The sequence below is a fragment of the Betta splendens genome, chromosome 15, assembly GCF_900634795.4.
Source record: "Betta splendens chromosome 15, fBetSpl5.4, whole genome shotgun sequence".
NCBI lineage: Eukaryota > Metazoa > Chordata > Actinopteri > Anabantiformes > Osphronemidae > Betta > Betta splendens.
Genome location: NC_040895.2, coordinates 4,680,506 through 4,692,568, shown reverse-complemented (window position 1 = coordinate 4,692,568; position 12,063 = coordinate 4,680,506). Strand labels below are relative to the sequence as shown.

At 37.1% G+C, this 12,063-nt stretch overlaps 1 protein-coding gene across 30 annotated transcripts in view; it reads left to right on the top strand.

Moving 5' to 3' along the window:
* The window catches only part of LOC114842031 (regulating synaptic membrane exocytosis protein 1-like), a 66,141-nt gene that overhangs the window by 13,867 nt on the left and 40,211 nt on the right, over positions 1-12,063 (top strand). For 29 of the 30 annotated variants that reach the window (XM_029127455.3, XM_029127453.3, XM_029127452.3 and 26 more), the window contains 2 exons: positions 1,483-1,693; positions 8,541-8,552. In XM_029127455.3, the coding sequence (XP_028983288.1) occupies positions 1,483-1,693; positions 8,541-8,552 (223 nt within the window). The remainder of the gene's footprint in view (positions 1-1,482; positions 1,694-8,540; positions 8,553-12,063) is intronic. The other variant, XM_055502587.1, reaches the window with a different exon arrangement.

The window sequence follows — 12,063 nt, the reverse complement described above, 5'->3', positions numbered from 1 at the left end:
TTTGGCTACTGCTTCCAGGAAGCGTGTATGCTTGTGTGTACTTTACCATCACTGTCATCGTCAGTAGGGGCACGAGTTTGTGTTAGTGCGGGTATTAACATTTCCAGGGGCAGCTTGGGTTTCATTGTCTTTACGGTGTAAATGGAGGAACAGTTTGTCCTGTGACATATAAAGGAGCGATTCTGAAATCTCAGCTACTGATTGGATGCTTTACTTCCCATACTCTGGCGTATGCTGCTGGGACTTGTAGTTTTTAATAGGCTCATGGAGAAAGCGGCTGTGACGGTGATTTCTAGACTGTAAGTACTGTATAGGCAAATTGTTTCTGGTTTTAATTATGTTATACATGTTGACATGTATAACACCTTGGCAGCAGAACCTTGTGAGCTTTGTCCTGCTTGACTCGGCTGACTTTAATTTGTTAACTCTGCTGAACAATCAGTGTTTATCAGCTTGACAAAAGCCCTTTTAAGAAATTAAAGAAAGTGTTGTTACAGGTCATACTATTTGTTTGAATTTGGATAGTGCCTACCTTTACTCCATACTTTTATATATTTTATTCTTTTTTAATTTTAATTGTCTTCCCTCTCCTTAATATACAAAATAATTATAAATTATATGAGTAAAAACCTAATTAGATACACAGTACACAGTGTACTGTATACACAGTTCCATGTTTAAGCGGTCATGTTAAGTGTGTACATCTCTTTTATCATGTTTCACTGTGGTGAGGTAAGGGCTGTGTATTCATGGCTAGTTACAGTGGTTCAGTTAGGTGATTTAGTTAATATTCTTTTTAAATATCTGGAATCTAGTTGTGTGGATGTCCATGAAGTCAGACAGACACATTTTTTAGCATCGTCCTGCTGAAACAAGCAAGGCCTGGATGTCGTCTAGGTGGAAGTGTATGTTGTTTCTTGTTTTTTTATTTGGGGGGTGGGGGGTGGGAGCGCATCTACAGTAACCCTATGCAGTGATGTCTCATGTCACAGAATCATACAGAAATCAAGGCAGCTCTGCCTGAGGGCCTGAGCATTATCGGTGACCAATAATAAGTTTTGATCAAACCAGCACTTTTTCAGCAGATTAGATTATGTTCTTTCTCCCGGTTTTATTCTTTATATCTGTGATTTTAACTTGCAGTGTGAAAACACAAATTGCACAGGTAACAATATGTGCTGGTGACTAGACTTCGAGTTATTTATTTATAGCTAATTCAAACTTAATTTAAACATGAATCAGCTTGACCCGACTGGATGCTCCTCAAGCGTGATTGACTACATTTCTGCACAAACAACCCAAATCCTCGGATACTGATAGTCTTGTTGAATTTGATTCGTACCCCACTATCTTACCACCCCTGTGTGATATAAATTGTAATTTTTTATCCAGAGAACTCCACATGCATTTGACCATGTGACGCAGACTTGCTGCTTGTTGTTGCTACTGCATTCACTGCTAACGTTTGATCTCTTTTTCCAGAGGGATCCAGCAGCAGTTGTCCAGTTACAGGGAGACTGTTATCCGACAGGCTACAGCAGCGGCTGGTTCAGCTGTTCACAGGGACGACGCTCCGACCTGTGGCATCTGCCACAAAACCAAGTTCGCAGATGGCTGTGGGAACCTGTGCTCGTACTGCCAGACTAAGTTCTGTGCCCGCTGTGGTGGGCGAGTCTCTCTGCGCTCCAACACGGTACAGCAGCATTTCCTTATGTATTTTACATCTGATGATATTTTGTCAAAATCATTTTAATTAGTTTAGGGTAGTTTATACAACACACTTGTAAAAACACACTTCTATTATTTGTTAGTTATAAAATACACCATTGAGCCAAGTTTCATTGCCCTTATTTATTTTTCTATTTTCTAATTTTATCTTGTTTGCAAAAGATGCTATGTCAACATATTTTCTTATTTTCTGCTCACCTCCTACAATACATCACTACTGTATCTTGCATCTTTAATACAAAACGTATGATTGTAGAACAGCTGATGATACTTGACAGATTCAAAACTCACTATAATCATGTAATAGCTTTGATGAGATGAATGATATAAAAACCACATTTTTATATTTTTAACAAGACAGAAACACAAAACAAAGTCATATATATGTACAGTATGCATACTTACACACAAGTACATATAATATTGTTAACCTAATGTTAATAAGATGCACATTTTAATGGTAATGAGAAACAACAGTAGTTGTAGTAGTTGTCCGCTGCTTACACGAGTAAACAGGCCGTCGGCAATCCAGCTTTTTGTCTAGAGTTGTACTGATACTGTAACAATACAGACATATGGACATATAAAAACCTACATAAATAAATGATACTGTAATTCAAAACAATAAAGGAGTTGATTGTATTCTCATTCTGGTTTTTACACAATTACAGTTGGTTAATTTTGTTATTTGTTGAGTTGACGACCTGACCTGAGAAGTGTTGGAATTAAAACCGAGTCTGCAGTTTACCCAGCGAGATGTGGATCAAATCAAAGCAGCCATAGGAGAACAGACAGAACAAGTAGTAAGAAATGAGGGTTGATTTTTACAGTACTTGTAAGAGTCTGTTAACCATAACGGAGAAAATAGAGTATTTGGAAGCACAGTCCAAGCAAAAATAAAAAAAAGATCTATGAGGGAATCAATGAGACAACTGGAGAAAGTTGGATGAAAGCGGAGCATAAGGTGAAGGAAATACTAAAGGATAAAATGCAAATTCATCATGATATAGAGATGGAGTGGTCTCACAGAGTAGGGAAACCTTCTGATCATGTTCTTAGGGCAGTAAGGGTAAAGCTGATGAGAGAGAAAGATAAGGCACACATACTGCAACAAGCAGACTGCATGCAAACTTATAAAACATTATCAGCAGTCTTACACACTCTTTTAACTTACAGTAATATGGATAGAAGTGGAGAAAATGACAAGGGTGGTGGACAATCTCCTGGGATGTGTGACAGTAGAAATACTGGAAAAGAAGAAAAATGTCGTATATATAGGGCACCTGGAGCCAGCATTGAAAACTTTATTGACTGGATGGAAGAAAATTACTTGACAATGAGCCATAAACTAATGTTCATATGCAGTGACTTCAATATAGATCTGTTAAATCCTAATAAGCACACAAGAACAAAGGGGTTTATTAAAACACCATATAGATGCAGTTTATACTGAAAATCTACAAAGCCAAGTAGAATAACAACCCAGGATGCAACACTAATTGATAATATATTTACCAATGATATTTTTACCAAAATGACTAGTGGACTACAAAAGGAACTACAGTGGGAAACTGTGGATAAATAAGGGACTACAGAATGCATGTAAAAAGAAGAATGCATTATATAAGGAATACATAAAGTACAGATCAAAGAAGACGGAAGAAAAATATAAGACTTATAAGGGCAGATTAACTGAGATAATGAGGAGATGTAACAAAACAATATTACTTACTAATTTATTAGAGGATAATAAAAATAACAGGCACTTGGAATATAATAAATAAATTTACAAATTTACACCAATTTACAAAAAAGTTACAGTAAGGACAAATACCCTACCATAAAATATTTTGTGGATACATTGGTTAACAGAATGGAGGATTTAGTACACAAGTTTAATAGGTTCTTTGTGAATATTAGTTCTGGTTTAGCAAGAAAACATTTACAGTATACAGACAAAACATCTGGTTCCATAAACAATAATACAATCGAAAGGAACTTGAGTTCTATGTTATATGTTATGATATCACCATAACAACTGTTAAGTGGGTAATTGAGGGGATATGCAAACCATTAACTATATTTTTAACATGTCATTTCGACTGGGAAAGTTCTCCAGTAGAATGAAAACAGCAAAGGTTATTCCACTGTATAAATCTGGTGAAAAACACAACTTCACAAATTACAGACCGGTTTCTCTGTTATAACAATTTTTAAAAAATCCTAGAAAAACCTTTTAATAATAGATTAGATACATTTATTGACAGATGTAACATCCTCTCTGATTGCCAATATGGTTTTAGGTCAAACAGATCAACATCATTGGCCATTACGGACCTGATGGAGGACAATACAACTGTTATGGATGAGAAGAAATACATGATGGAAATATTTATTGACCTAAAAACGGCATTTGACACAATCAATCACATATTATTAATGGATAAATTAGAAAGATATGGCATCAGAGGAATGACTCTAAAATGGATAAAAGGTTATTCGGCTCAGAGGCGTAAATTTGTGATGTTGGGTAAATATCAATCAAGTGAGTTAGACATTTTATGTGGAGTGCCACAGGGTTCAGTTTTGTACGGTGGCCCTAAAGTGCAAATCACAAACAAACAAACAGACGAAACACAACGACAATAAGAGAAAAGACAAAAACATATACTGGACACACAACAACATTAACAGGAAACACAACGACATTAACAGAAAACACAACAATATTACGGAACAAACATTACGGAAAGGGTAGGGACCAGGTCTTGTTTTTAATTGGTCACAAGATAAGTCAGTCTAACTTTCATTTCCTGTTTTCCCTGTGAGCTGAAACGTGTCTATGCTGCGCTAATTAAAATATTAAGGGCTATTAAACGAAGGATTTTATCGGAGATGGGTCTTATAGTTATCTGGAGACCGAACAACATGGTTGGTGCTTGGATAGAAACCTGAAACAGACCCCCTGTGTAAACTGTGTTTAAATGCTTGGTGAACTGAATCTGCAAGGATCTCTAACTCACACATTGGTAGACGAACTTAATATTTGATTATGCCAAACTACAGTATGTACTGCATGGCACAGCTTATACTCTGAGCTGAAACTTGTCTAAGCACCAGCTACCTTGTTCGGTAGCCAAACAGCTGTTCAGGTCTGCATAGTCCAGATAAGATCGCTCTTCCCACATCTTATATAGACTCCATCCCACTGAGTCCTGCTTCTTTCAGTTTTGATTTGGCCATCTGAATAGACATTTAATTTTAAAATATGTTGACAGCATATCGAGGATTGCATCCAATGAAAACCCTTTATGGATAGCCCTTAATTTTAGTATCTTGACATTCAGTTCAAGTTTAATTACTACACTGCAAACTCTAGACTTTGAAATGAACTCAGTCCAATTTTACTAAATCTTATATCTTCGTGTGAAACCACTGAACAAACTGTAGAGCTGAGTTGCAGTAACTTCTTTCTCGGAGCTGGTCTGATCTTAATCTGAAATCCTGTGGAGTTGAATTTCCTCTGCCATACAGTAATATTTATAACTTAAGTATCATTCTTTATTTGATGTCTTAGATTGAGTTCTCAAAATACAAACAAACACAGCATGGATATTCCTCTGCGTAATCTTTACTTACAGTAGAACAGCATAGTAATGGTGTAATATGTAGTATGTTACTATGCTGTAAAGCAGCTGCTTGATATGGCAGATGAATTGGAAGATGTGTGCTTTAACATACATATTCGGCATTAACTAAAAATAAAACAATTTAGACCTGTGTCTATGCCAAATTACCCTGCATTTGGTTGCAAAAAACAATTTTACTGGAAATGGGTATATAGACTGACAAAACAGGAACTTAGTAGTTCAGAAGTCAGCTCTGTCCTGGGCTGTGCTCTGGATGCAATACAGGAGGTGGGTGACAGAAGGGTCACTGTAGTCACATGGTTTTTAACAGTATATTTATCATGTCGGCACAATGTCACAATCGTCACAACAACAAATACATTTTGTTTGCTAATTTACAGCATTACAACACGATAGATGGTGACACTTTAATTGATTACAGATAACATACTTACTGTACCTGTTAATGGCGCTTTCAGTGACAGAGTAATCTGTGGATGAAGCGCTTGGTTTACATTACATAACCCTAAGCCCCTAACAGGTACAGTATTTAGGTAACAGTAGGCGCTTTCACGCTAACAGGTGGCTAACGTACAGTAAACTAGTGTTACATACAGTATGAAAGAGTGACCACGTTAACTGATGACCAACTTCCGTTGAGTTGTTTTACCTACAATAGGTGACATCCAGTTAGCTGTCCTTGTCAATGCCTTGATTTACGTTACCTATCTGTTAGGCCGTGTGCTCTCTGCGACAGAGGGATTTATGGATGGAGCGTAGCGTTTAACTTGTGTTTTGTGTCATGTTTTTTTGTAAACAATCAGGAACGTCTTGTCCTTCACCGACCAAGTAGATACCTGCCAGCAGGCGCTATTAGTGCCTAAGTAAACAGTGGGTCAGGCAAAACAGAGTCAAAGCGGTGCAGGTCTCAGCTGATGGTTGAAAGTGAATGCTGCGAACTAAACGATCACGATTTCTCAGACTCACTTTCTGGACTGGTTTCACAGGATCTTTGAGAAGATAAAGAAATGTGTGATAGTAATATACTATTTCTGAATATGGATAGAACTAAATTCATGGTATTTGGTAATCGTAGACTAGACAACGAACTTCAATTGAGAATTAGGGGAGCAGATATAGAAAGAGTGTATTAAATCAAATTTCTAGGCGTCATAGTGGATCATAATTTTTCCTTGAAATCTTATCTCATCTCAAAACAAATTAGCCAAAATTATGTCTATATTGCAAATGTTAGACATATTTTGGACTGGAACGTCCAAAGTTATATTGTTCACTGATTTTACCATATTTAGACTACGGCATTGAAAACTAGGGAAACACATACAGTATAAACCCACACTTAAACCATTGTATACTCTATATTACAACAAAGAGCAATAAGAATTGTGCATAAGATGGGATATAGGGATCATACCAATGTTGCATTCATACAGTACAGTCTAAATTGATAAAATTCTTTGCTCTAATGGAATACATGACTGCTGTGTTCATGTACTGTATAAAGCCAGGAACAAACTATTACCTGGTGGAATTAAAAAAATATTTAAAGAAAGAGATAGAGGATATAATTTAACGGACAGTCAAATTTTAAATTTCATGCTATAAGCACAATCAAAAAAAATTGCACAGTTGTATTTCTATAAATGGTTTAAAACTATGGAATAAATTAGGCCAGGACTCAAAAAATAGTAATAGAATTGATGTGTTTAAACATAAATGAAAAGGCACCTGTCACTCAAGATATAGGTAAGAACAGGCTCATGAATAATTAGATAGAACATTGTGGGAGTAGTGTACAAATATTAACATTCTGTAATAATTCTTTATTTTAATACTTTATGTCATGTAAGAAATAATACTCTATGTATAGATATTAATTACAAACCAATGATTGAAATGTGAGGCCATGGGGTAGGACTAGATAAGTCCAACTTCTTCCTACTCCATTCAAGCATGTACTACTGTAGGTCAATTGAAAGCTGGTTAGTATTTTCTTCTATGTGTGAAATTATGTGTATTGGTATTTAAACTGCTTTTACATGTTTAAATAAATAAATAAAATAAAATAAACTGAAAAAAACACATCATTGATGAAAATAAGAGCTGACAAACAATGAACACACGTTGCTATCTGAAGCAAAGGTTACGGTATGCCTGAGAAGGCCCCAGGTGAAGCGCATGTGGAGGCAGGGGGACATGGCACAAACCGTATGTGCATGTTTATCTTTCGTAAGACTCTGTGTCTGTGTTGTACTGTATATGACATCTATATGTGTTACTGTGTCTGAATCATGTGTCTGAATTTGATCCATCCCTGGATGTGTGTATGTGTGTGTGACCCAGGCAGGAGCCGGTAAAGGTTAATTGGGCATTAGACAGAGCTGTGGACAGAGGGGGTGGTCTCCCACTCTCTCTGTCTCCCAGGGGTCCAGAGGTGCCCTATACACACACAGCAGGGTGGAGATGTGCGCATGTGTGTGTTTCTGTTGGAATCCCCCTCTGAAAAAAAACAGCGTTCTTTCTTTCACCTATTTCCCTCCCAGCTTGGCATTTAATGACCTCACACACACACACACACACACACACACACACACACACACACACACACACACACACACACACACACACACACACACACACACACACACACACACACTAAAAAGTACACTCTAATTAGTGTGATCCTGGTGGTGTGCTGGGTGGGTGGCAGTTGCTTTCAGGCTTTTAAAGACACACGCTGACCCAGAAGGCCATCATACTGCAGAGCCATTGTTGTTTATTATTTTTAACATAAAAGTAATCATTACCATTACCATTTGGATTATTATCATAAAATTAAGTTTAAGTTGCCAGGTTCAAAGCAAAAGCTACAGTACATTTTCAGAGAGACTGATTAACAAATATTTTGCCAGTACCCAATCCCATTTAGCCAATACTGTAGGTATTAAACTTACTAAAATAAGTTGTTAATAAGGTTTAAATATTATAAAAAGTGTTACTTTCTATTTCATAATTTAAGGATTCTGTTCTAGAACATGTGTACTGGAGTGCCTTCCGCACTCTGTGGGCTGTAGGTTCGCTGCATGCTTTTCAGATGTCATTTTTGCTCACATTTTCTCTGTCTTTCTTTTCATCATGCTTGGATGACTGACTGGGCTGCAGGAGGAAAAAGTGGTGAGTGCTGTGTTATTTTTTTCGTCTTTTCTGAATTGCAACATTGTTTGTATTTATTCTTTATTGTTATTACTAATAATATTAGTAATAGTACTAGTAGTAGTGTGCAAGGTGTATCAGCTGGCTGGTGTCGTGGTTAGTACTGTTGCTTCACAGCAAGAAAGACCTGGGTTTGAGTTGACTACTGTACATGCTTGTTCTCCCTGGAACTAATATTTTGCACTTTTTCCAAGTAAAAATTAGACTAGGTGTCATTTCTTTCAGCTGTTCCAGTCTACTTCATCCTGAGTGTTGGTCAGCCGGTCTGGTCACAAGCCCCCCTGCCCCTGGTGGAATATGAATAAAGCTGGATGCTACATAAACCCATTCTAGCGCCGGATTTGTGTACACGGGTGTGATGTTATGATTTACACAACTGTCTTAATCGACTCATTGTCCAGAGGATAGACAGACGCTTGTTGGCTTTACTCTTATCCCTGTAAGTCTGCAACTAAACGTGATGGTGGTTATCTATTAACTACTGTTAGCTGATGTCAGTTGTAACTGAACTAAGGTAAATTAGCTTAGCTGCTATTGTCACCACCTTCTCTGTCCACAATGTATAGAAGTTGTAACGAGTAACCTGCGGTCCTCTACTGTATGCTAGACAACAGCAGGAGCGCTAATGGTAGTTAGAAAACTTGTCATGCAGTTGATAATCACTTCTTCGCTAGTGGCTAACAGCTGTTCTGCTAAGTAAGCAGGAAGTGAAACACAAACAGGATGTGAGGGGTAAGGAGTGAGGGCAGGGCAAAGGTCTGCAAAAGGGTTTGTTCCAAGAAACCGTCAGAAATCTGTTCTTACCCCTTCAAGGACAATCATCATCGTGATACTTGGCTGACCGTGAGCGCTTTGGTGTATGGTACATGGCAGAGTCACTCTCTTGCTAAGGCTTCGTACAACAATCCCTGGCTCTGAGAAAGAAGCTATTGGCACAGTGGAGGCCTTGTGTAGCACTGGTCGTATGCCTGGACGTTGGGCTGTAGCTGGACAATAGGCCAATACCATAGTTTGACATGGATTCATTGAATTACTCGGGGGATTGATTAATCTTCAAAATTCAAAAGATTAATCACAAGTGAAAAGTTAAAGTGAAATTGTTGGCAAGGGCAATTCTGGGCTTTAAAGTAATGCATCAACGTGTTGTAAATGTTAAATGTAATGTAAAAGTTTTACTTCTGCTTGTTACTTTGGGCTCCTAGAAGTAATTTCCTGTTAAATTTTAGCCTTTATAGTAAATATATATTTTATTTACTACTTTTCAAGTTCAGAAACAAAACACTTTTAGGTCCTGAAATTAATATACAGTGTGACAGACTACATCTGGCCAAGCTGGATAACATCCCATCATAAAACAATTTTTTTTGTTTCAGATGTACATTATTGGAACTGCACTGCGGTTATAATGTACAGTAGACACCTACATTACTTACATGTTTTCTTAGTTTCACAACATTCCTACATCTATGGCAGACAGTACACCAATACTATTGTTTCTGTCCATAGTGATGATAACTGTGTTTGTTTGTGACTTCTGGTGTTCAGAAATGTTTATAAATGATAATATCCATCATTATTTTGTATGGCTTATAGAGACAAATGATTTAAGGGGTTTTTAACATCGCATTATGACAATATTGTAAAGTTCAGATGTGTTTATGATGTTTCCTCTTAGTGTTGTAGGCTCACTGAATAAACTATTACTGTAGGATCTATGGGGATTTAAGTTACATACTGTAAATCTGTAACCTATTAGCATATAAAACAACTTCCACCAAGCTTTTACTGGTTCAATGGTGGGCTTGCATATTAAAATTGTTAGTACTCCATATATTTTATAGGCTATATATTATTTATAGTTTTTTTAATCGACAGCTTAATTGTCCTGAATATGCTTAGTGTATGCCATCTGGCCAGTCCTGTCCTGCTACAGAAATTTGATGAAAACTGGAGGCTCAATGGCTGCTATATTTTTACACCACAGTAATCTTATCTTGTGTTCAGTGTGTACTGTTGGGACCGTGATGAGTCTACTGCAGTCCGTGCATTTTGTTGTTCGTCATCGCTGAAAGGAGATGGTTCGGAACACAGATAAAGTTTTAATAGCCATAATAAAAAAAGAATGCTGTATAGTGATGATGCAGCCTGGTGTGGTGCTAATGATATCTGTATTGATGGCTAAGGGCTGTAGTGGTCGTTTTTGAACTGAATTAAATATTTGATTCCTTTTTATGTGGAAGACTACAGTAAACTATAAAGTCTTACTTCCACTTCACTCATTCACAAATGCACAAAAAGAACGCTTCTCTTCTACTGTATCTAAATTGGCTTGGCTGTTTTCTGTGGCGGAATGGTTCTGGGCTTTTATGTGGCTATCGGTCAGTAGATTGCTGCTTTTAACCAATTTTTATTCCGAATTACTGGCATGGGCTGCTTCGCTCACTAATGCTGTCAACCAGAGAAGTAATGTTGGATTTATAAATGGAGTCAAAACCAGAAAACAGCCTTAGCGGTTGAGTTTACTGGTCTAGTGAATATTTTATCTTATTGTACAGTATATACAGAACACTTTGTTAGTTAACTTTGCAAATTAAATAAACTTGCATTTCTAAAGCTCTGTATATCTGTGTGGTGTATATATAAATAAAAATATATATATATATGTGGTTTGTTTAAAACAAACTGCGATTGAAACGTTTTGTGAACAAACAGTTCCTTCCAGTTCTGTGGCTAAACCCATCCTGACATAAGTACTTTATTTTTTAATTCTGGAAAGTTAAAGAAGTTGAAAGAGTTTATATCCCAGGATGTTAAAATGTTGCTTGTTCCAACCACACACTAGTCATTTTTCTCTCAGTCTCTGGTTCTAGATTAGATCACCAGTAGCCCTTTAGGCTTCCTTTCATTTGTATGCTATAACCACATAAAATAAAAATTATTTTTTGTTATCACTAGTCAGTAATATTATTATGCGTTATTAGAGGCAAACTGAACATGTGCATACTGTATTTGTAAATTACAGTATGACTAGACAGCCTCTGGTGGCTGTTGAATTGGTTATACTGTAGGTACAGCAATGTTGTAGAAAGTAGCAACCAGGCAAACAGTGTTGTGACTTTAATTAGAGCCTTATACAGTATATTTTAAGCCAACGAATGATCAAGCATAATTTTCAAACAATCTCTTCTATTTCTGTGGGTCAGAGTGTCTCTAAAACAGAATCAGGTCAGGGGAGTAGCCATTGTGACTGATGAATCAACTTTTCTCGTTAGCCGCTGTAACCACAGCCGTGCACCTTGTGATTAATGAGCCATCAAAATAAAGCAAAATACCTAAGGTATAATCTTACCATATGCCTGCTACTTGTTCAGATTTATACGTATCGATCCAGGCCTACAAGGAACAACTCCTTTGCACTGCTTTGTGTCAGGGTGAAAACGGCTGAGCAATGTGTCATCTGCTGTTAACGCCA